The sequence below is a fragment of the Pseudophryne corroboree genome, chromosome 4 (genome assembly GCF_028390025.1).
Source record: "Pseudophryne corroboree isolate aPseCor3 chromosome 4, aPseCor3.hap2, whole genome shotgun sequence".
NCBI classification, from domain to species: domain Eukaryota; kingdom Metazoa; phylum Chordata; class Amphibia; order Anura; family Myobatrachidae; genus Pseudophryne; species Pseudophryne corroboree.
Genome location: NC_086447.1, coordinates 142,683,414 through 142,703,730, shown reverse-complemented (window position 1 = coordinate 142,703,730; position 20,317 = coordinate 142,683,414). Strand labels below are relative to the sequence as shown.

At 45.6% G+C, this 20,317-nt stretch overlaps 1 protein-coding gene across 1 annotated transcript in view; it reads left to right on the top strand.

The window, feature by feature from the left end:
- The window catches only part of ALLC (allantoicase), a 54,009-nt gene that overhangs the window by 10,018 nt on the left and 23,674 nt on the right, over positions 1–20,317 (top strand). The window contains exons 3-7 of the mRNA XM_063915465.1: positions 9,805–9,855; positions 11,421–11,508; positions 12,058–12,180; positions 13,370–13,446; positions 14,917–15,049. Of these exons, the coding sequence (XP_063771535.1) occupies positions 9,805–9,855; positions 11,421–11,508; positions 12,058–12,180; positions 13,370–13,446; positions 14,917–15,049 (472 nt within the window). The remainder of the gene's footprint in view (positions 1–9,804; positions 9,856–11,420; positions 11,509–12,057; positions 12,181–13,369; positions 13,447–14,916; positions 15,050–20,317) is intronic.

Genomic DNA, 20,317 nt, shown 5'->3' with positions numbered 1-20,317 from the left:
GTGCATATAAATGTTTATTTTATCCCGTGTGGATCGGTATTCTCACCAAACATATAGATAAAAAACAGAAACTTCTCACAGTGTAGAAATTTAAAACATTTTAATATATAAAAACTAAGGATATGGAATGGCCTCTGTACCAGATATTGTGGACATACGGCAGCAATGCAGATGGAACCTGGGTATTTGTGCGGCTGCAAGATGTACAGGTGATGATGTAAAAGAGGCAATCCTATGGTAATAGGCGTGCGCAGCTAATTTTATTAGGCGGTGCACAGCAGGTGGGGCGTGTCTAGCACTATTTTACATTCTTGCAGTAAAATCTCACGGCTTAATCTAATTGCTCCCTAGTTCCTAATAATAAAGTAGATATAATACATCCCAGAGAAATAAAATGAAACTTAATGGTGTGACCGCCAGCTGATACTGACTGCCGCTATGGCATAACCCCGAGCCCTAGCTGCCGCTGCAACATATCGCTGCTTACACTTCCCCAGCCTATCCCTGACCCAGTGGCGGAACTACAGAGTGGTGGGCCAAGGTGCACATGCATTCGCCCCCCCCCCCCACACCGCACGCCTTGCACCCCGAGCAACTACAGCCTGATTTTGAGTTTTCTGCTCTGAAAAGTATGGGAGATTTAGGGGACCAAACATTTGAGTTTTAATATAACACAAGTAAACTTTAAAATGTACACTTATGCCATCACATCCACATCTGCCTCTTTCTATGGCATCAGTCCCCCCCCGCAGGACACCAGCACTTTTACACATGTCCCCATGCTAACCAGCAACTGACAGTAGTGCAACTTATTCACATTTTGCCATACAGTTTGAGCCGAAATTCACATTATGCCACACGGTATGAGCCAGAATTCACAATACACCAGACTGTATGAGCTGAAATTCACGTTACGTCACACGGTATGAGCCGAAATTCACATTACGTCATACGGTATGAGCCGAAATTCACATTATGTCACACGGTATGAGCCAAAATTCACATTATATCCCAAAATTCACATTATGTCACACGGTATGAGCCGAAATTCACATTATGTCACATGGTATGAGCCGAAATTCACATTATATCCCAAAATTCACATTATGTCACACAGTATGAGCCGAAATTCACATTATGTCACAAGGAATGAGCCAAAATTCACATTACAGCACACAGTATGAGCCGAAATTCACATTATGTCACACGGTATGAGCTAAAATTCACATTACATCACACGGTATGAGCCAAAATTCACATTACGTCACACGGTATGAGCCAAAATTCCAACAAAAATCGGGACAAATTCGAAAAGGGGGCGTGGCCACGGCTAACAGCATGGTCACGCCCCTTTTCCTATACTTTCAATGGAAGTTTGGAGAGCCCAAAATCGGAACAGACATACCCTCCAACTGTACCTTTTTGGCAGGTACAGTACCATTTTTTATGATCTGTACCGATTTTTGGCTCTCCAAACTTCCATTGAAAGTATAGGAAAAGGGTCCCTTTTCGAATTTGTACCAATTTTTATGTGCAAAATGTTGGAGGGTATGTACAGACCATAAAATAAAGGTACTGTACCTGCCAAAAAGGTATAGTTGGAGGGTATGCCACTGCATATGCAGCAAGTCTCTGCACTGTAGATAGGGGGGAAAAATCCTTTTATTGCAGCGTCCTACGTCCTGCTGCCAGTCCGCCTGCCCCCTCCGGCATCAACAATCCCCACTCCCTAGCCACTGCGCAGGTGGAACAAAAGCTGCTGCGGCCACCGGCATAGATGTGTATGAAAGCGGCGCAGTGGAAGGCTTTCATAGCCCTCCCTGTGCCGCATACTCAGCCCTGCATATATACACTGCTCAAAAAAATAAAGGGAACACTAAAATAACACATCCTAGATCTGAATGAATGAAATATTCTTATTAAATACTTTGTTCTTTACATAGTTGAATGTGCTGACAACAAAATCACACAAAAATTATAAATGGAAATCAAATTTATTAACCCATGGATGTCTGGATTTGGAGTCACACTCAACATTGAAGTGGAAAAACACACTACAGGCTGATCCAACTTTGATGTAATGTCCTTAAAACAAGTCAAAATGAGGCTCAGTAGTGTGTGTGGCCTCCACGTGCATGTATGACCTCCCTACAATGCCTGGGCATGCTCCTGATGAGGTGGCGGATGGTCTCCTGAGGGATCTCCTCCCAGACCTAGACTAAAGCATCCGCCAACTCCTGGACAGTTTGTGGTGCAATGTGGCGTTGGTGGATGGAGCGAGACATGATGTCCCAGATGTGCGCAATTGGATTCAGGTCCGGGGAACGGGCGGGCCAGTCAATAGCATCAATGCCTTCATCTTGCAGGAACTGCTGACACACTCCAGCCACATGAGGTCTAGCATTGTCTTGCATTAGGAGGAACCCAGGGCCAACCGCACCAGCATATGGTCTCACAAAGGGTCTGAGGATCTCATCTCGGTACCTATTGGCAGTCAGGCTACCTCTGGCGAGCACATAAAGGGCTGTGCGGCCCCCCAAAGAAATGCCACCCCACACCATTACTGACCCACTGTCAAACCGGTCATGCTGGAGGATGTTGCAGGCAGCAGAACGTTCTCCTTGGCATCTCCAGACTATGTCACGTCTGTCACATGTGCTCAGCGAGAACCTGCTTTCATCTGTGAAGAGCACAGGGCGCCAGTGGCGAATTTGCCAATCTTGGTGTTCTCTGGCAAATGCCAAACGCCCTGCACGGTGTTGGGCTATAAGCACAACCCCCACCTGTGGACGTCTGGCCCTCATACCATGGAGTCTGTTTCTGATCGTTTGAGTAGACACATGCACATTTGTGGCTTGCTGGAGGTCATTTTGCAGGGCTCTGGCAGTGCTCCTCCTGTTCCTCCTTGCACAAAGGCGGAGGTAGCGGTCCTGCTGCTGGGTTGTTGCCCTCCTATGGTCTCCTCCACGTCTCCTGATGTACTGGCCTGTCTTCTGGTAGCGCCTCCATGCTCTGGACACTATGCTGTCAGACACAGCAAACCTTCGTGCCACAGCTCGCATTGATGTGCCATCCTGGATGAGCTGCACTACCTGAGCCACTTGTGTGGGTTGTAGACTCCGTCTCATGCTACCACTAGAGTGAAAGCACCGCCAGCTTTCAAAAGTGACCAAAACATCAGCCAGAAAGTATAGGAGCTGAGAAGTGGTCTGTGGTCACCACCTGCAGAACAACTCCTTTATTGGGGGAGTCTTGCTAATTGCCTATAATTCCCACCTGTTGTCTATTCCATTTGCACAACAGCATGTGAAATTGATTGTCAATCAGTGCTGCTTCCTAAGTGGACAGTTTGATTTCACAGAAGTGTGATTGACTTGGAGTTGCATTGTGTTGTTTAAGTGTTCCCTTTATTTTTTTGAGCAGGGTGTATATATATATATATATATATATATATATAAAAGCTGAGCCAAGCATTCAGTAGTTTACTGAGTGCACCTATAGACTATAAGTGCATTCACAAAAGCTACTGAATGCTTGGACCAGCTAGTATACAGTATATATGTGAAAAATAATGTAACACTGAGTCTCACTCTCTGATGAAGTCAGTGCTCAGCCGAGTGTGTCCTTAGCTCCGGCAGCAGCTCCGAGTCCTCCTGGGCTGTGGCGTTCGCAGAGCGCACAGTTGATTGAGAGCGCGGACGGGTGGGGAGGGAGGGTGCGCGGTGTGACATCAACATGTCACATCGCACGTCAGTGCCCCCCCCGTGCGGCAGTATATGCTGCATATCGTTCAAAGCGGGCGGCGGGCGCAGCGGTGGGGGAGGCGCAGTGCGTCAATGAGCTGCACTGGGTCGGCGGCGGCTCGAAGGCCGGGGCGATGCTCACTGACTGCTGCAGCAGACGTGGCATGTGGGTGGTGCCGGATATTAGGGGGTGCTCGTGCGCACCAGGCACCCCCTGTGCGCACGCCTTTGCCATGGTCACTTCTCCGACATGTTTCAACACAACAGGTGTCTTTTTGATTTAAAGATGTTTTATTGAAAGATGTCAAATAAATCAAATCAAAAGCCTAATAACGTTATTAATGTTAGAAAGGATTAAAACATGGTTAATCAATCTTTCTAATACATAATTCAATCTTTTTTCTTTAACAAAAAAAGTTTTAAACAAAAAAGTTTTTTTTCTTTTGTTTTGTTTTTTAAAACATGTTTTTTCCCCAACCGTGGAATCAATAAAGATACAGAGAAGAGTTATGTAATTCCCAAAACTGGTGGCTGATGGAACCGCACATCTTATTAATACTAATCACTTTCCTTCTCATTTGGGTTGCATCCATGTCATTGAACCTGTGGTGATTCTGTGCCAGCATAGTGTCCATTACAGTCGCCAATGAGCTCATTAGTACACTTAGAACAGGTGGAGATGCACCGTGATTGGTCTCCATCTGCCTCTTCCTGCATCAGTGTATTTAGCAGAGCACAGCTATACATTTAGCACCTGTCACGATAAAACATACAGACAAAAACATGCTAAATTCCATGTAAATATCCTGAAATTGAAGGTTATTGGTTTTGTAACATCTCCACAAATCTGAGCTAATTGCCATAATGTAACTATAATAGAATGGATCACAAATTGCATTACCTTAACTCATTTCTTATCCTGCTCTTAGAAAAACAGCCTATGACCCAGGGCCAGCTCTACCATTTGGCAGAGGTGGTCTTCAGTATGCCGACTGTCGGGATCCCGGCGCACAGTATACCGGCGCCGGAATCCCGACAGCCGACATACCAACACTTTTTCTCCCTCATGGGGGTCCACGACCCCCCTGGAGGGAGAATAAAATAGCGTGGCGTGCGTAGCGCAGCAAGCCCGCAAGGGGCTCATTTGCGCTGGTCATGCTGTCGGTATGCCAGCGGTCGGGCTCCCGGCGCCGGTATGCTGGTCACCGGGAGCCCGGCCGCCGGCATACTATACTACACCCTTTGGCAGATTTAGGCAGCTGTCTAGGGTACCAGGATCTTGGGGCAGCAAAAAATTAAGATGTCTCTGGAAGTCTTTGGTGGTCTTAATGCTGGCGGTAGCTATGGAACTTACAAGATGCCAACTCTGCACTGTCACCCAAGGGGCAAGCAAGTGGGTATTAGTAATGGTTGGGGGCAGTAGAGAAAATTTTTGCCTAGGGTGCCGAAAAACCTTGCACCAGCTCTACTCTGGCCACAGGGGTTCCTGTCTATAGACAGATAGTTAAAAGATAGACAGTCATTAGTTAGACACTATATGGCCGACAGTCAAAAGTCAGACAAGGTCAAAAGTCAGACAGTCAAAAGTCAGACAGTCAAAAGTCAGACAGGGTCAAAAGTCAGACAGTCAAAAGTCAGACAGGGTCAAAAGTCAGACAGGGTCAAAAGTCAGACAGTCAAAAGTCAGACGCAAAAAAAATGTTAGATTTTTCTGTTTTTTACAACTTTTGCCTCATTTACTATCCATGTCACACAAACTATTACCTTTTAGTAAAGTTGTGGTGAGCGAAGCGGAGCGGAATGAGACACCGAGCCCGAAGCGTAGCGAGCGGACAAATTTCACCAATTTTGGGTTAAAAATGTTTAAAAACACAAAAAAAATTATTTTTTGTGTGTCTGACTTATGACACTGTCTGACTTTTGACTGTCTGACTTTTGACCCTGTCTGACTTTTGACTGTCTAACTTTTGACCCTGTCTGACTTTTGACTGTCTGACATTTGACTGTCTGACTTTTGACCCTGTCTGACTTTTGACTGTCTGACTTTTGACCCTGTCTGACATTTGACTGTCGACCATATAGTGTCTAACTAATGACTGTCTATCTTTTAACTGTCTATGAGCTATACCACACCCGGCCACAGCTGGTGAGGGGTTGGATATGAAATCCCGGCGTATGGGATGCCAGCTGTCAATATCCCAACATCAGATTACACAGGAAGGTGTCAATGCACTTTAGTGACTGAAAACACAGTGAATATTAGATAGATGTCTGTTTTCACTCATAAAACCAGGAGACTTGCTAATAATGTAAACGTTTACTGATACAATAACATCACACTTAATATTGTTACAGTTGTCTAAAATAATGTCATAAAATGTAGCAGCTCTAAACTGTCACAAAACAGTCAGTATATATTGCAATATCAGTTCAATTGGAATTATGTTCAGCCTATAATATATGCAAAAATAGCCTGTTAGCTTAAAAAGGTCAATTGGGTCTTCTACTTGCCGCTAGTGCCACAAGATAGATTTTGTTTGCTACAGCACAAATATAAAGGAACAATGTCTCCAATTTACTCTAACACTGGCGTCCCAGTGCAGAGTCAGTCCTCCTTCAGTGTTATTACCCGACTAATCGGGATTATATTTACCCCCTTCTGGAAGTGTCCTCTAATTAAGCACTATGGCACAAGTGCAAAGCTGGATCCTTCAAAGGATCCAGCTGGTGGGCAGCGTATAAGCACACAACGGGAGGCAGTGGAGATCGTAGCTGGTGGCCGGCGCAATAGCGAGCGCAGTCCAAAGGCCGCCGTGCACGGACGTGCCATAGATACAACAGGTGTCCGCGGCGTTCAGCACACACCACGAGCGGCAGTGACCCAGTGCAATTGCAGGCGGCACAGACTCCAGACCAGACAGCGGCTTGATAATGCAACGAATAATAGATCGACAGGTGATGACGTCTTTGCCTAGGGTGCCGAAAAACCTTGCACCAGCTCTACTCTGGCCACAGCTGGTGAGGGGTTGGATATGAAATCCCGGCGTATGGGATGCCAGCTGTCAATATCCCAACATCAGGCAGCAGGGCGAGCGCTTGCTTCTTGTGGACACCCATGAGTGGGAATAGCCCTGGCGAGGCTGTTGTCATTCTCGGCTGTCGGGATTCCGGCATCGGGATCCTGAACGCTGGGATCCCAACTGCCGAGATATTAACCACATCCCCCGGTGAGTGCTCTGCACTCTATCCAATCAGGTACGGTGTCGGTAAGGTAACCTGCAGGTAGATATCACATTGAGCAGCCCTATTAATGTGGTCACCATTACTAAGTGAACCCAAGTATGGACTTTTGTTTTCTATATTAGCACCTTTAATTCTACCCAAACACAACTATCATTTGTTTTGTGTAAAGTTCTTCTTTGATGCACGCTGTAATAATGTTGAAATCAATCCCTGGCAGGGCTGGACAGGCCCACAAGGGTACAGGGAAACCCCTCCCCCGTTAGGCCTCCTTGCCTGCCCCCTCCCCCCCCTTCTTCTCTAAAAAACAGGTTCCAGACTGTGCACCTGAATTCTACATTATATCAGGAGCGGAACTGCTGGAGACAATGGAGTCAGTGGCAGTCGGGCTCCAGCCATGATGGGGGCACTTTCTCCATTGTCCCCCAGCTGTTCCATGCCCTTCCCACTATAATATACAGATGAGCCACCTTAGCAGTGACTGGCAGTGTATACAACCCGGGGCCCTACTTATGGCCGCGGCCCACGCTGCACTATTATCCACCCCTTAAGTGACCCATCCTGACAGCCCTGGCCTGCTGCCGCCACCGCTAGCTACAACACTGCCAGCAGTGGGGTGAGCCAGGCTCCTTCTCGCTTCGCCACAGACAGCTGAGCAGCGCTACAGCTGCTGGCCTCCATGCTCCACTCCCTCCGGACTGAGTACTGGCTTCCGATGCTGCTGCCTCGTCTCCCAGTCCACAAGTGAAGTGATCCAGGAGCCAGCTGCTGTAAGTGCCTCGTGGGAAACAAAGAGTAAGTGGCGGAGGAAAGCGATTATGACCGTGACAGTGGGGGAGCAGAGAGGCACTGGTATGGGATGGGAGAACGGCGCAGGATGCAGGGCTGGGAAGTGGCTGAGCGTTTGGCCTGTTGTTAGGTACTGTACCTGAGTGTCAGGTAACTGCCCACAACGCACGCTGCTGTCACGGCTCACAGGGTCCATTTACTAAGCCTGGCCCTGTCTTCCATCTCTCCTTTTCTGTCACCTCTGTGCTGGACCTATCATCTCTCTCTACTGACCCTTATATTCTGTCCCTGTCCCCTCTGTCCTGTCCCAGTCACCCCTGTGCTGACCCTGTCTCTCCTGTCCCTGCCACCCTGTCCTGTCCCTGTCACCCCTGTCTTGTCCCTGTCACCCCTGTCCTGACCCTGTTAAACCTCACGCCTATCCCTTTCGTTCTGTCCTTGTTCTGCCCCTGTCACCTCTATTTGGTCCTTGTCAGCTCTGTCCTGCCCCTCTCTCCTGTGTCCTGTGTTCTTTACTATCCCTGTCACCCCTGTCCTGTCCCTTTACCCTCGGTCACCTATGTCCTGGCCATGTCATCTCTCTCTTTTCCTTGTCACACCTGTCTTGGTTCTCTTTCTTGCCCTGTCATTTCTGTTCTTTCCCACTGTACTGTCCCTATCATCTCTGTATTGGCCCTGTCACCCTTCTCTCCTGTCCCCTTTGGTCTGTCCTGGCCCTGTCACCCCTGTTCTGCGCCTGTCCCCTCTGTCTTAGTCTGTCGTGGTCCCACTGGACTGTCCCTTTCATCTCAGTACTGGCCCTGTCACCCCTGTCCTGCCACTGTCCCTCTTCTTCCTGTCGCCTTTGTCCTATCCACAAATTATACTGTATATAATTTTCCCTTTTTTTCCGAGGGGTAGGGGCATCAAACTCTAACTTGCCTCCGGGCGTTGGGGATGAACTTACGCCACTGCATTATATACATAAGTTACCTTATACTGCACAATAATATTGACTCTTTTTTACAGTGCATTGCTGTTATTAATCTGGTACATTATCATGCATGCACTACAGTATTTGCTATATATATTTATTAAGGGGGGGTTCAGTATGGTATGCCGGCGGGCCGGCTCCCGGCGACCAGCATACCGGCGCCGGGAGCCCGACCGCCGGCTTACCGACAGTGTGGCGAGCGCAAATGAGCCCCTTGCGGGCTCACTGCGCTCGCCACGCTGCGGGCACGGTGGCGCACTACATGCGCCACGCTATTTAATTCTCCCTTCAGGGGGGTCGTGGACCCCCACGAGGGAGAATAAGTGTCGGTATGCCAGCTGTCGGGATTCCGGCGCCGGTATACTGTGCGCCGGGATCCCGTCAGTTGGCATACTGAAGACCACCCATTAAGGGGCCCAGAACATGTACTGTCTAATCATGGTTAGCCAAGCATCTGCACTGGCTGACCTCCCACCTCTGGAAACTGGCCACACCCCTAGACATGGGCCCCTACAACCGCATCCCCACCGGTGGGCCTTTCATGCCCCAGTCCGACACTGATCCCTGGGAACACTTTATAAGTTCTGTTTTTATTAAATCAGGTTTAAATGGTTTAGTACATTTTTACTCTCTCTATTGAATTAGCTGAGCAATCACAGTTCTCTCCTGCAACATCTGTAAACATGTTGTTACAACAGTCCAAACTTTTTCATCCAATGGACTGAAAACAGCCAGCTCAGGAAAGGTCAGTTAAACATTAATGTTCCGCACTTGTAAATATTACCCATGTTCCCTACAGTCTTACAGGTACATTCTTCCAGTCTGCACAATTTATATTAGAATGTAGATTATCAATGATTAAAGACCGAATAGTGCCATTAGACCTGTAGCTCCTCTATTACCAAGAAGACGTTTAACTAATACACCAGTGTAGAAAATTCATTGAGGTGCATTTGTTAATACACTAATACAAAATCATAATATCTATCTGAAAGGTGATAGCTAACTCTCCAAACTGCATTTCCAGGATGCAGGACAATTCTGACCTTATCTTTGCAGGTGCTGTTTGCAACAGATGACTGGTTTGCTGCTGCAGAAAATCTTTTAAGCGTAAGTTTATAATACTAAAGATTGTTTACATGGTAACGAAGATGTAATTACTGGGATAGGAGGGGTAGCAAAAGTAGCAGTTTCTTAGGAACATGGAAGCTTAGAGGTCCCCATGTTGCTGCTCCGGCTGAGCCCTAACATCTTGAGTGCAGCTCTCAGAGGAGGATAGTGTGGTGTACAGATACAGTACAGATCCAACAGTGTGTTCCTTGCTGGGTGATCGCAGACACTGCAAGGGGTTTAATGATCCAGCGGAGCCGGACTTTAATATTAAAATTTGCTCCGAAAAAAAGTGATTTTCGCAAAGTTTCCACGAAGTGCATCATCTGCCAAAGCTTTTTTGTACACCCAGATGTGCATAGAAGCATAGAAGGAGGCACAGAATGCTTTTACTGGGCTGTTTTCAAAGACAGGGAAGGGGGTACACATTTTGAAAAGGCTTGGGAACAAGTAGTTCAGCAAGTCTGATTAATCTGAATTTCGGGCACTTAAAATCCCTTTATCAAGGAATAATGAAACAAGCATAATAGGCTTAAACTACTACTATTATTATCGTCATCATCATCATCATCATCATTAACATTTGCTTGTATAATGCTATCGTATTATGTTATGCTTTATAATTGGGAACAAATCAGTAATAGAACTAATATTACAGTAATAAAACAAGGCTGGGTAATAACAGACAGACAGACTGTACATTGCTTGCAATCTATAGAAGCCCCCCCCCCCCCCCCTCCAGTGATTAGAAAGTTGTTTACCCAAAATATTTAAGTAAATATAGAAATCTTTTGATCTTTTTTATGGTGTGCTAGTTCTACACTTTTCTTTATGGCTCAGAGATGGACCTGTCACTTGTACAAACTGACCTTAGGGGGTATATTTACTAAAGTGCAGATTTTTAGAAGTTGAGATTTTGGCCATAGCAACCAATCAGTTCTACTTATCCCTGATCTAGCACCTTCTAGAAGACAATAGATAGAATCTATTTGGTTTCTGTGGGCAACTTCTCCACTTCTAAAAACCCGCACTTTAGTAAATATAATGGCAGGAGTTATAGCTCACTATACTATACACTCACAGTCACTCAAATTTTGTGTTATTTTAAAGACCTTTAATGCTAGGTTTAAAATTATGTGCAGCCAGTTGATAACAATAAAGAGAATAAAAAAGAAATACAAAAACAAGTAACAGCTGGACTGATACGGGAGCGCCTAGTCGTGTTACAGTCTCCTGCGATTGCTTCAATTGCTTCCAACAGTCACAAAGGAATTTAACATTTAGGGCGGTATTCAAGTCTTTCCGCTCCCTTCCACACCTGTTCTGTTTCTGCTGGCGGGTATGGTATCATTATTTCAGCTCGCTACCCCTGGTGTAGAGAGGCGCCGAACCCTTTACGCAACTAAACCTAAATACTATGGGCGCGATATGCGCGATAACGAGGATCACTTTAGAAAGGAGATTAGGCGTGATATATCACTTGAATACCGCCTGTAGAGTGACCCACTGGAAGATATGCAGCTGGTCCCAGAACTTGTCTCATGTATAATACTTTTACTTGACAGAAACATGATCCAGAATTCAAAACTGGTCTCTTTACAGAGTATGGGAAATGGATGGATGGGTGGGAGACTAGGAGGAAGAGAATTCCAGGTGAGAAACATATCAGCCAATTTATTAAAATCTTGCAAAGATAAATATCAATAAGCTACAGATGCATCCTCATTCACCTATACTAAATGTACCATATGACGCAAGACGCATGGTGCAACTTAGACGTTCTACCACGGGAAACAATTTCTGGACTCCCGAAGGGGACAGTCAGACATCATTATGTATATATAAGTTATGATATAATGTTCTACAGAACTTTATGAAAAAGTCACATAATAATGCAACAATCCTCCATCATTTGCTCACAGTGACTTCCTTCAGGTGATCAGTAAACTTAAAGTAAAATTATATACAAAATAAGAAAATGTTTTTTTGTAATTTACAGAATTGCTCCATCCACAGAATTCTTACCTTCTGGCAATCTCATATAATGTTAATATGATAGCTGAAGATTGTTACAAGTTACCAGTGGATCCTTCAAATAATGCATCTTGTAATTTATGAATGACACCTGTAGAACACATCAGAAATGCCACTTGTATATATTTCACTGAGAAAAGTGTAACAAGACAATGTATTTCCCCCTAGGTCACGATTGGTGTTTAATTGAGCTGGGAATACCAGGGATAATTCTGGGACTTGATGTGGACACGCATTTCTTCACTGGAAACTATGCTCCACGCATTTCAGTCCAGGCGGCAAGCTTACAAGGTATCTATTGCTTTTAGAAAATGACATCAAATGTGTTTGCGATAATTGTTTTATGGCAATGATATTTACAGCAGTGTTTAGCCAAACTTATAGTAAGTTGTCTCGTCGGAAGTAGATTGACATAATGCACTCTGCTTTAACAAGTTGTGCATCTATTTGTTATTTAAATAAACCACTGTATTCATAAAAAACACTTACAACTAGCTCTGCTTTCACCGTGGAACTATTTCCACTGGGCTGCCAGTGGGTGGTTGTATGTGAATGTTGCATTGGATGGAATACTGGAGAATGGGAAAGGTTATGGAAGGGGGAGGCAGTCAATTGGCCGCCTTTCAGGATCGTGGCAGTCAGAGTATCGATGCCGGTATCCCGACACCAGCTGAAATACCGGCGGTCGAAGTTCTGACCGCCGGCTGGTTACCACTCTTGGATGGTGGTCCACGCCACTACCCGGAGGGGAATAGAAACTTGTGGTGACTGAAGGTCGCTACTGGGCCCTAAGTGTAGCAAGTGCAGCGAGCCCATGAGGGGGCACGCTGCACTCGCCACCGGAATCCCGGCTGTCAGGCTCCCGGCATCGGTCTCCTGACCGCCGGGATCTCGTACTGATCCCATGGAAGGACCTGCTACCAATATAACATACAGTTTGGCTGTAGGATGGATGGTGAAACATAGTTTCATGTTTAAGTTGAGTAAAAAATCTGCATCATTAAAGCATTCTCAGGAATCTGGCCTGCAACATTATTACCATTATCTGGAATATAAGCCTTAGTACGCACATTGGATGGGTCTATACAATAGGGAACGATGCACAATCTCTAAATTCAGTGTGATTTGCAGTGCGCCCAAAACCCATACATACAGTAGACTGAATTCATGCATTGTACTGCGCATCCCAACGAGGCTGCAAACTAAAATGCATGAAATAGTGGGCGATGTGGGGCGCTAGAGTGAGATGTAAGGTGCCATTGTCAGTGTTTAAACAACATCACAAAGACACAATGTCAGATTCCCCCTACATCACTCCTAATTGAATTGACCCCTTACAATTGATTGTTTTGTATGCTAAATTTAGTATTTTTTTTAAATTATTATTATTATTATTATTATTATTATTATTATTATCCTAAGAAAGTAACAGGAAGATGTTTTGTGTGTGACTTTTCTCAATCGTATCACCTCTCCTAAGAAAAGCCAGCATTCTCTCCACGGGGAAACAGATTGGGAACTGCTGCATCAGAGAAAGACTTTAATGCTGTGGAACAGGTATAGACAATAAGAGAAGCGGTATAATAAAATGTTAAGATGTATACACATGTACTAATATCATTGTGACTCTATAAACATTGGTCTTTAAGCAGTGAATTACACGGTCGAGTCACATTATAATGACCACCAGCTGATAGCCAGAGTAACTGCACAGACAGCAGCTAGATGGGCTGGGAGTGACTCAATAAGGTGCTGGTAGGTTGGCACATGTACATTTTTGCTGGTGAGCTGCCCCACTGTAGGGTGTCACGCACCTTCGTAGCTGACGTTTACCTCTCACATCAATGGCACGTGGTGCTCTGCAGATTCCACATCGGTTATTCACAATGGTGCCATTTGTCCAGTCAAGATACACCTTCACCACAGCAGCACGCTTACAGTTCACAAACTGCGCTGTTTCAGTAATACTGCCACCCTTGGCCTGAAGCCGATAATCATCCCTTTTTGCAACTCGAATAAATCGCCCCTTTTACCCATGACAGCAACAAGTTATATGTGTGCAGACGGCCTATCACACACCTTATATACCCACCAAGTCAGCGCACGACACGTGATTCATGGTGGTCATAACAATGTGACTCGACCACGTATAATGACAGACAAAACAAACAGTTAGTGTAGATGCGATTTGCCAATAATATTACTTCAAAGAGAAAACTAACAAAATGAATATCTCCTTTGACACTGCTTAATGCCCATGAGTATCTGACAAGAAACTTACCTTTCACAAATTGTAAATGTAAGTTCCTGATGGCATTGCATGTATGTATATGGTGGAGCTGTGGGATTGGAACTCTCGAACATTGCTTATATGCAGCATAAGCAGATGGATAATTCCACCATCCAGAAAGTGCTACCAATGGCTCTGGAAGTAAATAAAAGCCTGGGGTCCCAGGAACTTGCCTTATCTCACGTCCTGGCCATGAATGAATATATTAAATGTAAAAACTGGCATAAAAGGTGAAAAAATAACGTAGAGCTATTAAACCAAAAAGATTCAGATACCAAAAAATCTGGAGTGAAATTCAAAAAGTTCATAGTTGTGTGTTGTCTTGTGTGGGACCATCCTGAAGACATATAGCTGAAACTGTAATGCTTATGCTGGCCTCCTCCAGTCACAACACAGTCTTCAAATTGGCAGGATGATGTGATGGATAAGACTACAGCAAAATATTGAGTATGTTTTAACTAGTAATATCCAGAAACCAAACTTTTCTTTACATGTCTACTATGACATACGTGATCCTGATACGTGATCTGGTACTTACTTGTTCATGGTGCACTAAGCTTCAGTATACCACCTAAAGAAGAAGATATTATTATCTCGGACATGGGAGCCTTGATGTCCTGCACCTTGGTTGAAAGAGAAAATTATCCCAAATAAAGTTATCCTGGGGATTCTATTTAAAGAACATATTTTAGTTTCTCAGAATGTAATACTTACACTTCCTTCTTCCTTCTATATAGCTGCATTCAGAAAAGTGGGACTACCTTCTAGAAATGACAGAGCTAAAGCCAGGATACCCTGATTGCTGTCACAATTACTTTCAAGTCACTTCAAGAGAAAGATGGACACACATACGACTAAATATCTACCCAGGTATCTGTATAATTGGTGATACACGATGCTAGCAAAAAGCACTAAACAACATCAATATCAGTTCCAAAGACAGAAATGAAGGCTACATAGGGTATAGGTGTCTATTTACAGTATCATGCTAATTTTGTTACAAACTTGCCACAATTACCCCAGCAAAAAATGTATCTTTATCTGGAAATTATCATTCTTCATGTAATGTTTCAGGACAACGCCTCTGAAAACTGTTGTCCCGGCATGATGGATTGTGCTGTGTAATATGGATCAAATCCACCTTCACCAGGGGTGTAAGTACATTCCAGTCGCCCGGAGGCAAGTTGGAGTTTGGTGCCCTCAGTACAGTACAATATATATACATACACTAGGTGACCCATCGCGCCCTACGGGTGCTCTTCACACCGTCGCAAGAGACTATGCCCCCTTAACTCCTGCACGCCTTTCTGGTGTTCAATATTTGTATTATATGGAGTATTACCTGCATTCCTAGTTTTGTTAGTGGTTAAATATTGCACGACGAAAGGGAGTACGTTGGTGAAGGGGGTGCAGCCCTTTGCGATGGGGAGAGGTCAGGAGAGTGAGGTCCGCGGATGGGGGTCTGGATGGGCTGCAGGTGGGGGAGGGATGGGGGTGCTGCAGGTGGTGGAGGGGCAAGTGCGGGGCTGTTGCGGATGGGGAGGGGTTCCGGAGGTGCTGCGGGTAGGGAAGGGGTGGGTGCGGGGGTGCCGCGGGTGGTGTAGGAGATCCGGAGGTGTAGCAGGCGGGGGTGCCGCAGGTGGGGGAGGGGCAGGTATGTAGTGTGTGTGTGTTTGTTTGTGGGGGTGGGGTAACACTGAATGTCACAGCCATCTGAGCTGGCAGTAATAGAGAGTAGTGGTGGTGTGTGGGGACACTGAATGACACAGCCACATAGGCTGGTAGTAGTGTGTGTGTGGGGGGAGGATTAACTGAATGACACAGCCACCTGGGCTGGCAGTAATGGAGAGAATGTGTGTGTGTGTGTGTGTGTGTGTGTGGGGTAATACTGAATGTCACAGCCACCTGAGCTGGCAGCCCTCCAGTGAAGGGCTGTGGAGTATGGAGACACCTCACAGATGCCTTGCCATCATATAGTAAGAGTAGGGTGGTAACATAAAATGACAGTTGTAGACATGTCCACAAATGCCGGCGTTAGGTGACACCTCAAGTTCCGCCCTCCCTGGCTTCTGGGTCTGGCAGTGATGAGGCAATGTCATCACCGGCTGCCCCAGATGTCTTACTCCGTACCCTGGTGCCAGAGCATAGAGTTCTGGGCCTGTACGGGTGACAGGGAACTGCCGGTCACTTTCATACAGCGGCGGACTTGGGGTGATTCCCGCAACCTGACATCCTCACGCCCCTCCTCCACCCTGCCCATTCCGTACCCCGGCCCCTGCACATCGGCCTTATCCGGATCCTTCCGTCCAGCCGCGGTGTCCTGGAGCTGAGGAGAGAGCAGCAACACCGGACGGTAAGAGTGACAGGGCCTGGAGAAGGGGGGCAGCAGCCAGTCATGCGGCGCGGGCACGGCCATTGGCGACTGTGGGGAGTACTGACACCTTTGGTGCAGTCATACTTCATGGTGTCCTTTGACACGTGGGTGAACACTGACACGAATGGAGGGGCTGAGTTCCAGGGACGTGGAGGGGAAGGGACATGAGCTGAGAGGCGGCAACATCTGCAGCTGCAGCCTGATTACCTAATCTCCTATTTGCCCAACTCTGTGACTCTGACTCCGCCCATCGCTGAGACTCCATCCAGCGTTAGCCACACAGTCACAGAGTGACTGATCTGGGCAATTATATAGGAGATTATATGTATAAACACACATGACTTACAGAATTATATAGATAGCACTCACAGCCGTTCTACGGGGAACGGAGCCTGCAGTAAATTAGCAGGGCTCCAACTACGCTGTGTGACAACAGCTGGTGGGTCGAGTCAGACTCATGCAATTCAGCTGCCCGCAGCATGCAGAATCAGCGTTCACCATGAGGTGCCATCACACAGTCCAGTGGCAGCAGTTGGTGCACCGTGCTTGCTGCAGCACAGGCTGAGCAGTACCAGACAGGAACCATCCTGTCCCCTATTGCAGGTGTTAGCAGGGCTTCTGGGTCAGAGCCGATTAATTCTGCAGCAGCAGTGGGTGCGCCGCAGAGCTCCGTTGGAAGAGTAGCGATCACACTTGGATCCTGCTGTGAACCACTCAGATGCTACTGTACATGCAGGTGCCCCTTTAGGACTTGGAGCCCGGAGGCAGATATCTCCATTGCCTCTGGGAGTTCCACCCCTGACCCCCACTCATCTGCTGAGTGTGTACATGTGCTGGCAGCAGGCTGCTCTTGTGCAAAGTGATAAAGCTGAGAAGAGTTCCAGCCCACCCGGGGGGGATCAAAAGAGAATAGCAGGCTAACGCACTTATACCATGTGGCAATTGCCCTATGATAAATAATACTTATATAATAATCCAAAATCTTAAACTAATGACTTTGTCCTATAGTGTATTGCTGTGCTTAAGTATAAAAAGGTCATTCTATAAAGCACAAAAAAGAAAGAAAATAACTAGACTAGAATATAGAGACTATCTTATGGGATTTGTATAGCTTTAATAATGATGGTAACGGCTCAATTTGTGCACATGTCTGTCTGGTAAGTTCATTTATCTGTCTCTGATGTCCTGTATAAGCAGCAATTGCTCCTACCTATTTTGGGCAGTGGGGCTTCCACTACCCATGCCCAGAGAGGAGGAGGAGATGAAGAAACGGCTTTGTCCAGCCACCACCACAATGGATCTGCAGGCATCGAGACCGGCACATGCACACAAGTGGCGGCTTGACTGTGCATGCACAAAACCCCCAGCTTCTATGGATTGCCTCGGCTGCAGCCCATAGAAGCCGGCTAGGAACCACCTCCCAATGGGACTGCCTGTCCTGTGGGTGACTAGCAGGTAGAACTTCCAATAGGAAGCCACTGCCAGGCAAAGTGAAGCCAGTACAGTCTCAGCTGAGCTCACAGAAGTGGCAGATTTTGCTGGGGGGCTTCAGTCCTACAGCCCATAGGTAAAATCCACCACTGTGTATAAGCACCTGCAAATGTGAGTGATAAACAGCTGCTTTGTGGCCTTCAAAACAAAAGTGCCAATACAATGTGTGAGTGGTGTAGCAGAACAAGGTCCTTTCCTTGACACATTTCAATGATACTGTATTTTCTTGAGAAGGTATGACTCTTTCCTGTTTAGGTGTTTCAGTTAGTGGAGAACCACTGGTTATTTTCTTTCTTTCTTTTTTTTTTTAACACCATCTGAAGTTAGCTTATACAGACAAGCTCCAGAAGTATGGATTTACAGAGCTTATTAAATAGCCCATTGTATTGTCCCCATCCCCAACTATGGTGATGGCTGGGACAAGTGCCGGTGATATGAATGTCGGACATACCTTATGCTTTCTGGCCTTATTAAAAAAATGCATATGGTCCCATAATATTTGTTTAACTTACTGGCATGAGCTGTCAGATATGTACTTAGAGGGGTTTCCAGTTGCCCATAAAACCTTCACCTCCATTATTAGATTAATGTGGTTAAAACATGCAGACTATTAAAGGAGTATAATTGTATTTAACAGGTGGTTTCAACAAAAACTATCTCAGCTGCACCAAAACCAAAATCATGTACAGTATATAGAAAGCTAATATATTTCTCCTGTACTAACCAGTAAATACTAAACATTTATTAAACAGTGTGTATCCAGAAAAAAGTGACCGTGTGAAACAAAATTTACATAGGGCAATCTCTTAAGTGACTTTCAATATATTTACCCATATATGTTATTTTATTAAATATGTAAAGACTTAATAACTCAAGTCATGTGATGGATTCCCTAATGATTTGCTACTGTTTGTTGATTAAAATGTGTTTCTCTTTTGTGTTTACTAGTAATATATTGTGAACTGGTGGATTGTTGCAACTCTGTGGTGTTACTCAGGCCCGCCATCAGGGGGGTTCTGCGGGCACAGATGTCCCGGGCCCGGCCTCTCTGAGAGAGAGGAAGGGGCCCGGGCTGCTCATGCCGCCGTGATGCTCCACCCACTTTTCATTACCGAGTTCTGGCACTGTCAAAGGAGGGGGAGAGGACTCTGCAAGCTTCTATTGTAAAGGTCCCTCCAAAAATGTCCACCGCCTCAGAGGAGACAGTTATTATAGATACTAGAGGAGGCTCCTCTAGTATCTTTAATAACTGTCTTCTCTGAGGCGGTGGCCATTTTGACAGAGACTTTTCAATAGAAAGCGTACTCTCCCCTCTCCTGTGACAATGCCAGATTTCGGTCATGAAAAGGGGGCGGAGCTACACAAAATGGAGAGGGCGGAGCTACACGGGACCAGGCTGCTACAGCTCCTGCCAGCCTGTGATAGGTAAGTTGAGGGAGTGAGTGGGAGAGAGAAAGTGTGTGTGTGTATATTTCTTTTGTATGGTTTTTTATATATATATATATATATATATATATATATATACACACACAAACAGATACATAACCACAGCACTCGCCACCCCAGAAGCGGGGTACATGTGACTGCACTCACCACTCATAGGGTGGGGTGCATGTAGCCCATGACCACATACTCAGTGCTGAAGTTTCTGTTTGTAGATATATATATATATATATATATATATATATATATATATATACACACTCGGAGACTTTCAAACAGCAAAAACATGTATTGGTGCTTTCAATGTTTCGGGGACCACCTCCCCTTCGTTAGGATCCTGACGAAGGGGAGGTGGTCTCCGAAACGTTGAAAGCACCAATACACGTTTTTGCTGTTTGAAAGTCTCCGAGTGCCGCCTCGTTTCTTCATGCATATGGTAGTGGGGTGACCCCCCGGAGCAAGGCACAGAAGCAAGATGGTCCCGGTGGTGGACACTCTGAGTGCCGGAGGTACGGTGGATATATATATATATATATATATATATATACACATATACACACACACACACACATATATTATATATATATATATATATCTATCAAACAACAAAACTCTCCTCCTGCGCTGTTATACCAAAGAATAATGTAATATTAGTAAATACTTTTTAAGAAGGGCTGCCTAGTACCACTAAGTTCCTTGTTAGGAGGAACTGAAGATATAATGCAGTGTAAAAGAGAGGAAAGTGGTGCCCAGAAACAACTTTTACTACTAAAATAGTCCTCTAGAGGTTTCACAAACCGTGTTAATCCAATATCAAAACCTGGGCTGTT